Below are 16,460 nucleotides of genomic sequence, written 5' to 3' on the forward strand. Positions count from 1 at the left end.
CTAACACTGAACCTACGGCAGCCCCACCATCAGAAGTGGGAGTTGTTGAAATATGTAGGAGGGCACAGGGCACAAATGGGAATGTAAGAAGGGTAAAATGTTTAGGCTAAATGAAAGCCTCCCATTCCTGTGAAAGTGCAAATATGTCACGCAAACAGTCTGGCAGGATATTCCTCCTGGTCTCAGAGCTTATGCTCCCGCCCCATCTCTTGAGAAAATTCTGCCCAGCATGTCTGGGGGACAGAACATTCTTGAATTTGATTGTCAGCATCAAGCATTCCTGGGTCTGGTACAGTGATAGATGCAGTTTACATTTTTCTCTGTTAATATCCCTCAACCACAGTTCAGAAAAGCATTACCTATTGCTCACACCAACTATACGTGGGACCTATTCTTACTAGGAACTGAACTGAGATTGCCAAACTATGTGCAGGACATGTCTTCTCAGGGTTCAGGCTAGGGTGGGGCGCTGGCGGCAGGGTCCCCACCCACCACCCTTCCACCCAATTAAATAGCCCTATGCCACCAAACCCAGCACGGAGCGGTCACAAGGTCCTGCATATGATTCTATGATATGGGTTTGGGGTAAGAAAAGTCAGTAGACCCACTTAAGCATGTAAGAAATAGGAGCAGGAGTAGGCTTTTGGCTCTTTGAGCTTGTTCTGCCATTCAAAAACCTCACAAATTCATAAGATATAGGAGCAGAATTAGGCCATTCAGCCCATCGAGTCTGCTCCGCCATTCTGTCATGGCTGATCTTCATCTGCTACCTACAATGCTACAGACCAAGAGCTGGATTGCAAAATCAGCCAGAGCAGCTCCTCCCTAGAATACATGACCTAGGATCAGGAGTCGGCAATTTAGCCTCCCCAGACTAACACCCTCAATGTGATCATGGCTGATCCTATCCTGGCCTCAACATCACTGTCCTGCCCGTTCTCCATAACCCTTCAACCCATTACCAATTGAAAATCTGTCTAACTCCACCTTAAACTTACTCACTGTCCCAGCATCTACCACACTCTGGGGTAGTGAATTCCATAGATTCACAACCCTTTGGGAGAAGCGGTTTCTCCTCACATCTATTTTAAATTTGCTACCTCTTATCCTATTCATGGTTGATCTGATCGTGGCCTCGGTTCCACTTTCCGCCTGCCCCACATAACCTTTGATTCACCTTGTAGATCAAAAAACTGCCCATCTCAACCTTAAATATATTCAATGACCCATTCTCCACTGCTCCCTGTGGAAGAGAATTCCAAAAATTACTGACTCTCGGAGGAGAAATTCCTCTTTAACTGCATCTAAAATGGGAGACCCCTTATTTTGAACCTCTGCTCCCTAGTTGTAAATTCCTCTCACAAGGGGAAACATCCCTCAGCATCTACCTTGTCAAGTCCCCTACGAATGTCATTTGTTTCGAAAGGATCTCCTTTCACTCTTCTGAACTCCAATGAGTCTCGGCCCAATCTGCGTAACTTTCCTCACGAGCCAACTCCTTCATTCCAGTGTGATGAATGTAGGAATTTCAGATGTATTTGGAGCAGTAATAGTTAAAAGCCTGGTTAGTGTGTGGGTGACTGCTGCAATCATGTTTTAAAAGAATCTTGGTTTGAAAAGTTGGGAGCCAGGGGTGCAATTAAAGCATCGTAAAAGGTTGGGCGACTAAAATTTGAGAAGGCAATTCAGTTCTGAGCTGAATGAAGCTGTGTCAAGAAGTGAAGCAGTTTTGCTAATACTGTACAATCTCAGCAGGTCTGATAGAACCTGTGAAGAGAGAAGGCAGCTCACGTTTCGAGTCTGGATGACTCTTTGTCAAAGCTGGAGAGAATTGGAAATGGGGTCAGATTTAAACTGTTGTGGGGGGGAAGCGTGGAACGGTGGGGCTGGATAGGGGGCCAGCGATAGGTGGAGATTGACAGGGGGTAAATGGGGGTGCTGATAGTGGCACACAAAGAGATTAGAATGTGTGAATGACAGAATGAAGGTAGCAGTCTGTCAAAGGTCAACTAGGAACCGATGGCCCAAATGGAGTGGGGGGAGGGGAAAGTGGTGAGGGAAAATCAGATCAATGGAAGAAATGAAAATAAATTGATAGAAATAAAAATGGAGCGAAGGTGGAGAAGAGAGTTCACAGTCTGAAGTTTTTGAACTCAATGTTAAGTCCAGAAGGCTTAATTGGGAGATGAGGTGCTGATCCTCCAGTTTGTGCTGGGCTTCACTGTAACATTGCAACAGGCCAAGGACGGACGTGAGAACAGGACGGTGAGTTGAAATGGCAACTGACAGGAAGGTCTGGGTCCTTCTTACGGACGGACTGATGGTGTCCTGCAAGCGGTCACCCAGTCTGCGTTTAGTCTCTCCCATGTACCGTAGACCACATTGGGAGCAGCAAACGCAATAGATCAGATTGAAGAAGGTGCACGTGAAGTTCTGCCTCACTTGAAAAGAGTGTTTAGGGCCTGAGATGGTGAGCTAGGAGGAGGTAAAGGGGATGGTGTTACACCTTCTGCGATTGCATGGGAAGGTGCTGTGGGAAGGGGGTGAGATGTTGGAGGTGATGGAGAAGTGGACCAGCGTATCCCGGAGGTAAATGCTGACAGGGCGAGTGAGGGGAAGATGTGGTTGGTGGTGGAATCATGCTGGAGTTGGCGGAACTGGCGGAGGATGATTCTTTGAACGTGCAGGTTGGTGGGGTGAAAAGTGAGGACAAGGGGGACCCTATCCTGGTTCTGGGGGGAGGAGAGGGGGTGAGGGTAGAGGTACGGGAGATGGGTCGAAGACGGTTGACAGCCCTGTTGACCACAGTGGGTGGGAAACTACGATTAAGGAAGAATGAAGACATGTCAGCAGCACCGTTTTGGAAAGTGGCATCATCAGAACAGATGCGATGGAGGCGCAGTAATTTGATTTTATATTTGCTAATACTGTGTTAGTAATAACGTTTGTTTTAATATACCATAGCCCTATTTCTTCAATCCTGGAATGAGGCATCCTTTCCTGACGAAATTAAAATAAAATATTGGGGTTCTGTCCAGTATCGTAGCCACTGTTGGGGGTCTTGTCTGGGATCGTATTGGGCGGCACGGTAGCACAGTGGTTAGCACCGTTGCTTCACAGCGCCAGGCTCCCGGGTTCGATTCCAGCTTGAGTCACTGTCTGTGCGGAGTTTGCACGTTCTCGCCGTGTCTGCGTGGGTTTCCTTCGGGTCCTCCCACAAGTCCCAAAAGACGTGCCGCGAACGGCCGGCGGGATTCTCCGTTACGCTGGCTGGCCAATGGGGTTTCCCATTGTGGAGCAGCTCCATGCTGTTGGGAATCCCTTGGGTGCCGGCATAACGGAGAATCACGCAGGCAGAGAATTCCGGCCGTGCTGTTTGGGGAATTGGACATTCTGAATTCTCCCTCAGTGTACCCAAACAGGCATGGAGTGCGGCGACTGGGAGATTTTCACAGTAACTTCATTGCAGTGTTAATGTAAGCCTAATTGTGACAATAAAGATTTTTATTATACCTGCATTTTCCCACATTATACAGCATCTACCCATTTTTTGTTCACTCACTTAACCTTTCTATATCCCATTGTGTCCGCTTCACAACTTTAATTCTTATTTATTGTTGTATTGCCAGCAAATCTGGCCATAAAACACCATGTTCCTTCATTCATACCATCAGTATAGATTGTAAATAGTTGAGGTTCCAGCAGTGACCCCTGTGGCACTCCACTAGTTACAATTTGCCAGTCTGAAAATGAATAATTTTTCCCGACTCTCTGATTCTCGTCAGTTAGACACCATGAGAAAATCTATTGAATGGGGAGATGCCAACTAGAATATGTGGCTTTGCATGAAGAAAGAACTTTGGAAAAGAATGACTATTTAATCCAAGATCTTGAGTAGGGAGAGGAAGGGTCAGATAGGAATTGGGAATATTGATTTATGATAAGGACTTTAAACTAGCAAATGGGGTAAAGGGAAGGGTAAAACTACAGGAAGTATAATAGTTAATGGGAAGTAAAGCAGTAAGTTAGCACGTGGGAAGGTGGGTTCAATTACATAGAAAATTATGAAAAAAGTGAAAGGGAAGAACTCAGGAGACTTTAGAAATGGAGGTGCTAGAGTTCAAAAAGCTATAGAAAACTAGCAGAAGGGCACTTTACTTGAATGCTCGTAGCATTCAAAACAAGATAAATGTGTTGACGGCATAAATCATCGCGAATGAGTATGATTTAATGGCCAGTGCACAGACATAGGGCGGGATTCTCTGTTGCCCGACGCCGAAATCGGAAACGGCGATTGGGCGGAGAATGGCACCTGCACCGAAATCGCGGCAGGCACTGGTTTGATGTCGTGTGGCGGTGCTCCGCTCCCTCCAAATCGGTGACATCGAGACATGTGCCCCGAGCAGTCACAACCCCGTTTGAATATCATTATCGGGACCACCCATGATGCTCCGCCTCCGAAGGACCGGTTTCCCGACGTCGTGGGCCACACGTGGGCCTGCATTCTCCATTTTCGGGACTATGTCCCCACGCCATCGTGAAAACTATGCAGCGGGATTCTCCGACCCCCCCGCTGGTCGGAGAATCCTCGGGGGGGGGGGGGGGGGCGCGAATCACACCCCACCGCCGGCTGCCATATTCTCCAGCGCCGTTTTTCAATGCGGGGGCGGGGTTCGCACTATGCCGGTCGTGGGGCAGTTGGCGGCGCACCCCCCCCCCCCCTCCCTGGCAGTTCACTGGGCCCTAATGGGCCGAGCAGCCGTACTTTTTTGGCCAGTCCCACACGGCGGGACCTGGCAGGTAAGTTGGCGGGGGTGGTCCTCAAGGAGGCTTGGGGGGATTCGACCCCGGGACTCCCACGGTGGCCTAGCCCGGGATCGGGGCCCACTGATCTGTGGGCAGGCCTGCTCGTGGGGGCACTCCTTCCTTCCGTGTCGGTCCCTGGGCTCCGCCATGGCCGGCACGGAGAAGAGAACCCCCGTGTATGTGCCAAAACACATCGGCGGGTTCCACGCATGTGCGAGGGCACGCCGGTCCATTGGCACATCCGCGAACCCGCGCAGTCCCTTCGGTGCTGGCTGGCCCGGCGCCAACCCCTCCGGTGTCCACCTAGCCCCTGGTCATGGTCTTTTATGCCAGGAAAACCGGCATCAAAAGACCAAAGATTCACAGCCTTGCAGGGGGCTAGCAGGCAGCTGTCATGGAGCTCTCAGCTCCAGCTGCCGATACAGCCCGTCCACGGGACTTACGGGCCAGAGGCCACGCATGCACTCGGCGGCAGCCTCAAGCGGCTGTGCCCCATGGTGGACTCAGACCGTGGACCTGGACCATGGAATAGTGCCCTCGATCGGCCGCTCCCCCGCCCCGGACCGCCTGCACAAAGAAACCCCAGTCCTGAATGAGGCCCCCCCCGCCCTCCAATCAGCCCACCCCTCCCGACTGTGGCAGCCCCGGACTGAGTCCGCAGCCGCCTCGCGAGGTTCCCGAACGGCATGACCACATTAGATCCACGCCATCGGGAATTCGGCCGGTCGGGGGCAAAGAATAGCGGGGTGGGCTTCAGGCAATGGCTTCAGGTGATGGATGCTCGGCGCCGTGTACTCCCTGATTCCGGGGCGGAGAATCGTGGAACTGGTGCCGGTCCCGATTTCATGCATGAAACTGAATTCTCCGCCCCGTCGCCGAACGCAATTTTGTTTAACTATGTTTTGTTTAACCTCATCATCAACTAATTTACTGGAATTCTTTGAGGACATTACGAGCGAGGTGGACAATGGGCAACTGGTGTACATGGTGCATTTGGATTTCCGGAAGGCATTTGACAAGGTGCCGCACAAAAGGCTTCTGCATAAGATAAAGGTGCACGGTGTTATGGGTAATGTAGTAGCATGAATAGAGGATTGGTTAACTAACAGAAAGTAAAGAGTGGGGATAAATGGGTGTATTTCTGGATGGCGATCAGTGGCTAGTGGTGTGCCTCAGGGATTTGTGTTGTTTAAAATTTATATAGATGATTTGGAGTTGGGAACCAATTGTTTTGTGTCAAAGTTAGCAGATGACACTAAGGTGACTGCTAGAGAAATGTGTGCAGAGGACACTGAAGGTCTGCAGAGGGATTGGCTAAAATGAGCGTGAAGTCAGGTGTAATGCCTGAATCTGGTATGTCTCTCTTGTGGGGACCGTGAATTGGATTCAGTGTGAATTGTTTTTTGGAGTAGGCAAGGATCTGGATTCGGGGTTTTCCCCTGTCCACACTCTGAGCTCTGGCTTTGTAACTCTGACAAAGTAATATAGGTAGTTTAAGTAAATGGACACGAGTCTGGCACATGGAGTACACTGTTGGTAAATATGAGGTCATTCATTTTGGTAGGAATAACAGCTAAATGGACTATTATTTAAATGGTAAAAAATTGCAGCATGCTGCTGTGCAGAGGGACCTGGGTGTCCTTGTGTATGAATCGCAAAATGTTGGTTTGCAGGTGCAGCAGGTAATTAAGAAGGCAAATAAAACATTGTCCTTCATTGCTAAAGGGATGGAGTTTAAAAACAGGAATGTTATGTTGCAACTGTTGGGTGCTGGTGAGGCCACACCTGGAGTATGGTGTACAGTGCTGGTCTCCTTACTTGAGAAAGGATGTACTGGCACTGGAGGGTGTGCAGAGGAGATTCGCGAGATTGATTCCGGAATTGAGAGGATTGGCTTATGAGGAGAGACTGAGTAGACTGGGACTATACTCATTGGGATTTAGAAGAATTAGGGAGATCTTACAGGACATAAAATTATGAAGAGAATAGACAAGATAGAAGCAGATATGTTGTTTCCACTGGTCGGTGAAACTAGGGGAGGGATTCTCTGAGCCTCTGCACCGAAATTGTGATCGGCATGGGGGCGGAGAATGGGCATCAAACCCGAGACCGGTCCCCGGAGAATCGGCGCCAAACGCGCAGGTGGTCAATGCGGCGCTGGTCGGGGACCATTAAAAGAGTCTCCCGCAGTTGCAGCACGGTGGCCTAGTGGTTAGCACAACCGCCTCACGGCGCTGAGGTCCCAGGTTCGATTCTGGGTCACTGTCCGTGTGGAGTTTGCACATTCTCCCCGTGTCTGCGTGGGTTTCGCCCCCACAACCCAAAAATGTGCAGAGTAGGTGGATTGGCCACACTAAATTGGAAAAAATAATTGGGTAATCTAAATTTTAAAAAAAGTCCCCCGCGGTGATTCACTGAGTGCGGCTGGCCGAGTTCCCGACGGCGTGGTTCTCTCATGGTTCCACCATTAGGAACTCGACGTAGCGGCTTCTCTCTCAGCCTGCAGCCGCCCTGGTGGGTGGCGGGGGGATCATTCATGGGGGGGGGGGGCCTGCAGGATGGCCAGGCTACCGATTGAGGGCCACCGATCCGCCGGCGCACACGATGTGGGAGGGGCCTATGTTGTCAGTGCCGGTCTGCAGTGTGGGCCGGCCATGTCGCGCGGGGTGGCCGACGCAGGCATATGCGCAGACCCCCGACCAGAAGTGCAGGGCCCCGTATCGGCAGCTGGAGCTGTGAGGACTACTCCGGGGCCCTGCTAGCCCCCTGCAAATTGGAGAATCACCCTGGACTTTCTCCAGGTAAGTCCAGAGTGATTCACGTGGGGTTTTTTCAGGCGTGGGGACATAGCCCCATTATTGGAGAATCCCGCCGGAGAACTAGGGGGCATAGCCTCAAAATAAGGTGGAGCAGATTTAGGACTGAGTTGAGCAGGAACTTCTTCACCCAAACGTTTGTGAATCTGTGAAATTCCCTGCCCTGTGAAGCAGTTGAGGCTACCTTGTTTTTTAAAAAATGAATTTAGATTACCCAATTCATTTTTTTACAATTAAGGGGCAATTTAGCCTGGCCAATCCACCTATCTGCACATCTTTGGGTTGTGGGGGCGAAACCCACGCAGACACGGGGAGAATGTGCAAACTCCACACGGACAGCAACCCAGAGCCAGGATCGAACCTGGGACCTCGGCGCCGTGAGGCAGCAATGCTAACCACTGTGCCACCGTGCTGCCCGAGGCTACCTTGTTGAATGTTTTTAAGGCAAAGATAGATGGATTTTGGAACAGTAAAGGAATAAAAGGTTATGGTGAGCGGGCGGGTAAGTGGAGCTGAGTCCGAAAAAGAACAGCCATGATCTTATTGAATGGTGGAGCAGGCTCGAGGGGCCAGATGGCCTACTCCTGCTTCTAGTTCTTATGTTCTTATCCCAAACCATTGAAACAACTCAAAAACTTCTCAACAGTCATTCAGATAATAGAATCATCTAAATTGCCTCTCATACTCAATCATGAATAAACATTTGGTACAATTGATTTTTATGCAAAAGGAAAATACTCCGACTGCAAACCCAAGGAAACAACACGTTCAGTTGGCTGAATCACAAATTAATTCCTTAATTCCCGTCTTAATAATATTTTGGCACTTTTGAATTTGCCCTTGTGCTTGTTTTTGTTTGGATGTCCGTTTATAAATAGGTCATAATCCCCTTGAGTTGTTTATCAGAAAATAGCAAGAATAAGGACCACTTATCAAGTACTTGTAGAGTACATACTTTACGTTTATTGATAATAAAGTAAATTATCTTTGACAGCACATTTTTTTTAGAGAAGCTGAAGACCAATCCTGAACTTATATTTCTTGTAAATGGGAGTGTGAGGGATTATTCAAGAGCTGGAGTTATTTTCAAATATGTGATTAGTATTTCCAGATGTATGGTTAGAATAATGATCCAAGAAATAATTTAGCTAGAAGACCTACTGTAGCTTGGCTAGAGTTGAGGGATGACATGACTGGATCACTTATACGCAGAAGCGATTGTAAAGCCTTTTCTTTCAGGAAGGTTCATCATGTTTGTTTATCACACTGCTTTTCTATTGAGACTTTCTCTTAACTTCAATTTTAAAAATGTGTTATTTTCATAATTCAGTTAAAGGAAATTGCATTGCAAACCCATGGGGTCATTTGTTCCAATATTGTGCTGTCGAGCCAGGTCTTCTGCCTGCCAATCTAGTCTAGCCCCTGCTCCATTGTCAATTGTAGGTTCAGCCCTTTTGCAATGTGACAGCACTGTGCTGGGCTGGGGGAAGGTTAGAAATTTTAAGCACAGTCTTGAGACCTCCTGCAATGTCTGAAGACTTCGGCCACAGCTGGGGAGGTTGTAGTCTCTTGAAGCCTTCAGCAGCCGTTTCTGCTGGTCAGCTGAGAGAAGTCTAGTAGAATAATGACAGCTAGAGTTGCATTGGCCTTCCATGCTCCATAAACTTAAGTTCATCCAAAACGCTGTTGCCTGCACCCTAACTTTTACCAAGGTCCATTCACCCATTGCCCAAATGCAAGGCAATGCTTCAATTTCAAAATGTGCATGCGCCATCCAGAGAGTCAGTGCAGAATGTTAAGGTAAGTGACAGGGGTTCCGGGGAGGGGAGCATGCTTGGGGGGGGGGTTGTGTGTGTGGGGCAACTGGGTTATCGACTGATAACCGGAGATATCCAGTCCATAAGAGGAGGGTGCCTCCAGTCAAAATGGAGAATCCAATCAAGATGCATCCCCCCACTTCCCAACCTTTCCACCCAAGATGGAGAATGTGAACTTTTCTGTGCTGCACCCGGAGTTATCCAGTGTCTGCCAGCCTGAAAGTTGAGGCTGGGGGGGGGGGGGGGGGGGGGGGGGGGGGGAGAGACCCTTACGTGACTATTAAATAGAAACTTAAGGGTCTTAATTGGGAAAAGAGTGAGCTTTCCATCCGAGGTCCTGCCTGCCCCACTGTAACATCACACCCGGAGTCAGGTGGGATCCCAGAGGGAACTCACCTAAGCAATTTCATGCTCGCCCTGCCCTCAAAACGCACCAGGGGAAGCGGAAAATTCATGCCCATGTTTAATGATTTTGTAGCATTTAGTCCACACAGAACTGATTTAGCTGAAGCTGCTTCTAATTTTAAAAGTTCAAAAGTTTCAATGCACTTCACCACAAACTAAGAAACCTTCTCCAAACACTTGTTTGAACATAGGTCATTGGATAAATTTATCTGCACTGTTTCAATGATCAAAGCTGTAATTGAGCACAGATATTTTTAATCTCTCCTGGCATCAATCATTTTCCTTAATTCAAAATAATAGCATTGTTTATACTCTAATTTAAAATGTGATTTATTTTCACAATGAAATGCATTTATAAAATGAGTAATTCGATACCAACATCTATGGGATTTTGTACTGCACTTTAGTTATCTGTGATTGAGAACCTTGGAGTTATCTTGTGGCTTATAAACTACCTGTTTAGGACTCTGTTTTTCTGTACTGTCCTTCAAAGACGCCAAAATGTAATCCTAAATGTGCAAAACAAATTACAACTATTGCTGTTTCTGGTTTAAGTTATTTTAAAGGGCATTGAAAAACACTGTGGTAAAACTATCCATTGTATCGAGCCAATAAACAAAACGTACAACTTATCCAGCTTCGTCGCATTGAATGCATGGCTTTGCACATCTTCGAATCCATTTTTGTACAGCTTCCTGAAAAGGCAAAGTTATTAGAATGTATTATTTCATGAAGTTTACATTAAATGAAAGGCTTTAAAGCTGTAAAGTCCTTTTTTGATTTATGCAAGGCAAACAAGGGTAATGTGGGTCAAACATGATATGTATCTAATCAATAGGTTCATATAATTTGAAATATGCAAAATGGAAATCATGGGAATTATTGGAAGGCAACTATCTCATCGGTAGGTTCATTTTATTATAAACTATTTTACATTTTCTTCTCTTCCCTCAATTTAAATCTTGTGCCATACCATTCTTCAATTCTTTTCCAAAGAGGGATTTTCCTAATAATGAAATGAAATGAAAATCGCTTATTGTCACGAGTAGGCTTGAAATGAAGTTACTGTGAAAAGCCCCTAGTCGCCACATTCCGGCGCCTGTCGGGGAGGCTGTTACGGGAATCGAACCGTGCTGCTGGCATGCTTGGTCTGCTTTCAAAGCCAGCGATTTAGCCCTGTGCTGAAATAGCGATACTTTGTTAAAAGTGAGATGCATAACCATTTTGACAAACAGAACAGGAGCCCAGGATAGTTTCAAGGATGCCTACTGAAATAGTAATAGTCGGTTCAGCAGAATAGCACCATTGTTCACATGGGCGTCCTGGAGAGTCCTGGAACTAAATCTCAGCCAGCGCAAGTGGACAAATGCATAAACCAGATTTGCAGAAAACTCTGAAAAGATATTGTTCGTCTAAATAACCAAGTTCACAGGGGTCTTCTTGAAGGTACAAGGTTGCTTTCTTGTGTAAAGAGCCTCCCCCTTCTGTATTTGGAATAGCGCTGAAAAATCTAGGTCGCACAACAGGAAGGATCAGCATAATGGCAAAGTTCAATGAAAAAATTGTGAAGAATCGTTTCTGGTGTTTTTTTATTTATAACTGATTTAAAAACTCAATTTTTTCCAGGTTCTATTTCAGCATCAAAAACAAAGAAAATTAGTTGAGACATATTGGACTTCAAAAGCATAGGCAAATATCGATTCTCCGCAAATGCGGAGAGTCGTAAAGGCTGCCGTGAAACTGGCCGTGTTTCACGGCTGCCTCCGCGCCCCCTCCCGGGACCCGATTCTCCCCCCCGTGCGGGGCTAGCAGCGCGGCCCCGCGAAGCATGGCATCGCGGGCTTAGCGACCATCGCTACGCCCGCGCGCCAAGCGTCACGGCGGCTGACGCGCACAATGACGTAAGCCGCGCATGCGCGGATTGGACGGCTCCAACCCGCGCATGCGCAGATGACGTCATCACGCATATGCGTCAAACCCGCGCATGCGCGGGCCGTCATGCCCCTCAGCCGCCCGCGGACTGATCCTGCGGGGCGGCGGAGGAACAAAGAGTGCGCGGGTATCGGACCTGCTGCCCATGCCAATCGGCCCATGCCAATCGGTGCCATGGTTGTCCGGAACGGCACTTTGCGGCCGTTTTCACGAACGGTGAGAGCAGTTGTGTTTGCGTTCGTGAAAACGGCCGTAAAGGCCTGGGAACTCGGCCCATCGGCCAGGGGAGAATCGCTGTTCGCCGTAAAAAACGGCGAGCAGCGATTCGTGTCGTGGGGCGGCCGTGGGGGGGGGGGGGGGGGGAGAATAGCGGGAGGTCGGGAAAAATGTCGGGAAGGCCCTCCCGCTATTCTCCAACCCGTCGTGGGCAGCGGAGAATCGCGCCCCCTTTGGAACAAGACAGACATTAGAAAAGGCAGTTAATCAAAACTTCCGACAATATTTCTCTGGGAATAGAACTATAGAATGATATATCACTGAAATAAGTCATTCAGCCCATCATGCTCAGGCCAATTTTTTAAAAGAGCTTTTCAATTAGTCCCACTCCCCCCCCCCCCCCCCCCCCCCCCACCCCCCCCCCCCACCCCCCCCCCCCCCCCCCCCCCCCCCCCCCCCCCCCCCCCCCCCCCCCCCCCCCCCCCCCCCCCCCCCCCCCCCCCCCCCCCCCCCCCCCCCCCCCCCCCCCCCCCCATTCAGGCCCCATGCCTCTGTAAATTTTTCCACTTTGAGTATTTATCCAAGTCCACATTGGCAGCTGTTATTGGGCCTGCTTTCACCATCCTTTCATGCGGAACATTCCACATCCGAAACGCTTGTTGCACCAAATGATTTTCCTTATTTCATTCCCTCGGTCCTTTTGCCAATTTCCTTACGTAATCTCTATCCCCCGATTACTGACCCCTCTGCCACGGGAAACAGTTTCTCCTTATTTATTAACGCTATCAAAACCAGTCATGAATTTGAATACCTGTGTTACCTTATCCTGGCTACTCTCAGGAGAATGAAAAAAATCTATCCAATCTCTCAACATAACTCAAGCCTTTCATTGCTGTAAATCTCCTCTATATCCTCTCTGAGACCTTAATGGATTTCCTAAAGTGTGGTGCCTAAAATTGGCCGTAATATTCCAGCTGGGTCTAACCACTGTTTTTATAAAGGTTTAGCCTAGCTGTATGCTGTGCCACTACATATAATTATAAGAATTATACTAATCTGTATTGTCACAAGTAGACTTACATGAACACTTCAATGAAGTTACTGGGAAAAGGCCCTAGTCACCACATTCCGGCACCTGTTTGGGTACACAGAGGGAGAATTTAGAATGCCCAAATTACCTAACAGCACATCTTTTGGGACTTGTGGGAAGAAACCAGATCCGGCACCCGGAGGAAACCCACACTGACACGGGGAGAACATGCAGACTCCGCACAGACAGTGACCCAAGCCATAATTCGAACCTGGGACCATGAAGCTGCTGCCCTCTGTGCTACCGTGTGCCCCAGGATCCTGTATGCGTGTTCTGTCACTTTCAAAGTTCCTGCATTCCAGTTAAAACCATTTAGTTTATATTGCCTTTCCTCATCTTTCCTACCAAAATGCATCACTTCACACTTCTCTACATTAAATTTTGTCTGCCATTTGTCTGCCCATGACACCACACCTCCACATTCTATTATCCTCATTGGGTCCACTACCAATAGAGGTAGGCTAAACAGTGCCATGAAATAATTTTTAGATTCACCTGAGTGGGCAAGATGATGTCATCTGAAAAGCAACACCTCTGACTCCCTCAGTGCAACCCGCTGGAGTGTCAACCATGCTCAAAAGCCTCTGGAGTGGGATCTGGCCCTACATCTTTCTGACCAGAAGCAACGAGCATGACCACTAAGCCATGGCTGGCACTTGATGTGTGTAGACATACATACGCATATCGAAACTGATGTGTGTGAAACTCAGGAAATATTGGAGCAAAGATGAAAAAGGTTGCCAATTCCTGGAATGACACAGAGAGGAAGCCCGGGCCTCATCAATGAGGAGCAGTCTGTGCACAGGAAAGTTGATGCAAGAAGTTCTCTTGCATAATGGACAAACATTTAGTATTGCATTTTTTGCAATACTGTAACAATGAATCATATATTTGCTTTGCTTTATTGTGTGTGATCAGTAGTTTTGTAACTTCTGTGTAAGTTATTGATCACTAGATAAGATTGGAAGCCGATCCCAGACATCAGTTTCATTCTCAACAGCATCAAATCCACCAATTCACCGAATACAGTAACCAAAACCTGTGAAATATTGAAGAATCAACAACAGACTTTGTGACCTTTCTGTATTAATACTGTATTTGAATAGCAGCCTCAGTTGAGATTGCTAATTTCCCACTCACACCAACCACCCCCTAAAGAGAGTGAATTGTTTTTGCAGCAGCACATCCACTATAAACAACAGGGGACTAGAGATGTGGTATACTTGGGGTGAGATCATGCTGGTGAGATCTGGTCCTGTCGGTGGTGCACCCCCGTCATGTGCTTCCTGGCAGAGTGGGGTGGATTCTATAGAAAATCCCATTGAGAGCAGTGGGGCCAGAAGATCCCACTAACGACGAAAGGAGGGGGGTCTCCCGCCGCTGAGAAACATGCTGCGGGGGAGGGGAGGCCAGAGAATCTCACCGTTGGAATTGCAAAAGTCATTTGATAGGTGGCACATCAAAGGTTACTGCACAAAATAAGAGCATGTGGCGTAATGGGTAACCTGTGGCAGGGATATGAGGGACTGGATTCTCTGGTCGCGGACGCTGAAATGCATTTGGCGACCGGCCGGAGAATCCAAGATCCCGACCAAATCCGGGGCCGCGTCGCTTTCGCGATGCTCCACCCCCTCTAGCGATGTACTCGGGACATTGCCTGAGGCCCACCCCCCCGATGCTCCGCCCTCGACCGGCCGAGTTCCCGACGCCATGGGTTTCTCGTGGTCTCACCTGGTGGGAACTCAGCGTGGCGGGTGCGGTTTACTCCAGTGCCGCCACAGTTGGGGGTGGGCCGATCCGCGGGCATGGGGGGGACATTATTCGGGGCTGGGGGCACTGTGTGGGGGGGGGGGGGGGTGCTCCGGGGCGTGCAGGCCGGCCGAAGGGGGAGACTATTTCGCAGGCCGGGTCTGCGAGCGGCCTCCGCCATGAAGCACGGTGCGTGCGCGTGCGCGGCCACGGACCCGGGAATTCTCCGGGATATATCGGCAGCTAGAGCTGGGTGCTCTACGCTGCCGGCATGCTAGCCCCCAGCAGAACAGGGAATCAGTGTCCGTTTTGCCGGCGTGGAGACTTAGCCTTAGAATCTGAGAATCCAGATCACGGTTTCTTAGGTAACAGGAAGTGGAGAGTAGACATAAATAAAACATTTTCAGCTTGGCAAGATGTAACCAGTGCAGTGCCGCAGGGATCAGTGCTGGGGCTGGAACTATTTCCAATCCATGGGAGTGATTCTTTCAAAAAATCTTGAAGTTAATTTCTGGCGGTTTTTCAGGGGGTTTCCCCTCTGCCACCCCTATTCAATGACACTGTCACTTTTTTGGGTCCTGGGATCTTTCTCACCAGTTTAGCCCACACTTAGGCCTGGATTCTCCCGCCCCGCCCTCTGCAAGAATGCCACGGACAAGCCACTTAAAATTGATAACTACATTGACCTCGGGAGGGTTTCTCCGGTCACCGGGCAGACGCGGCTGGAGAATCCCGCTCTTAGAATTTCTTTTAGCACTGGGAAGCTGAACTCAGAGATCGTGCCGCCATTTTGAAAGGGTGCCCCAATCTCCAATGAAATTCTGGGTCCCCCACACCCCCCACCCATGGGCAATGAAGGGCAGCATGGTAGCATAGTGGTTGTCACTATGGCTTCACAGCACCAGGATCCCAGGTTCGATTCACGGCTTGGGTCACTGTCTGTGCGGAATCTGTACGTTCTCCCGTGTCTGCATGGGTTTCCTCCAGGTGCTCTGATTTCCTCTGACAAGCCCCTCCCTTCTAAAGCCCCCACCCATCACCACCCTCACCTCCCCGAACCTCCTCGGGTGCCGGTCCGCCTGGTCCACGTTTGTGTGGACCAGCACTGATCGGCGGCCCAGCTGCAGCCTGCTGGGAGGCCGAAAAATCAAAGGAGGCCGGTGGACCCCGTGCAGGTATGTCTTAAGTCAGTTTATGACCTACTTCTGTGAGTGTTATTCGGTCTGCCCATATGGGACAGGGTTCCGACTCCAACGTCTCGCGGGATTTTGGAGAATTCCGGGAGACGCGGAGCCTGTTGGGAGGCTAGCTGGAGGCCTTTCCCGGCATTCTCGGGACGCGATGCGCTCAAACGAGAGCACAACGCAGCCGGAGAATCGCACCCAGAATCAATGACTTGAACAAAGGGATGGATGTATGGTTGTTAAATTTGCCGATGAGAGAAAAATAGGTAAGGGAGTAAGTTGTGAAGAGGACATAGAAGACTGCAAAGGGATTTAGATATATTCAGTGAGTGGGCAGTAAAATGGCAGATGGTGTATAATGTGGGAAAATGTGAACTTGTACACTTTGGCAGGAAGAATAGAAAAGCAGCATTGATTTAAGTTGGGAGAGATTGAAGAACTCTAG

The 16,460-nt window shown here is 49.0% G+C and overlaps 1 protein-coding gene across 1 annotated transcript in view; it reads right to left on the minus strand.

The window, feature by feature from the left end:
* LOC119964708 (lutropin-choriogonadotropic hormone receptor-like) overlaps positions 1 to 16,460 on the minus strand; it is a 213,856-nt gene that overhangs the window by 52,782 nt on the left and 144,614 nt on the right. The window contains exon 7 of the mRNA XM_038794622.1: positions 10,471 to 10,539. Within this exon, the coding sequence (XP_038650550.1) occupies positions 10,471 to 10,539 (69 nt within the window). The remainder of the gene's footprint in view (positions 1 to 10,470; positions 10,540 to 16,460) is intronic.

Source organism: Scyliorhinus canicula, chromosome 1 (genome assembly GCF_902713615.1).
Source record: "Scyliorhinus canicula chromosome 1, sScyCan1.1, whole genome shotgun sequence".
NCBI lineage: Eukaryota > Metazoa > Chordata > Chondrichthyes > Carcharhiniformes > Scyliorhinidae > Scyliorhinus > Scyliorhinus canicula.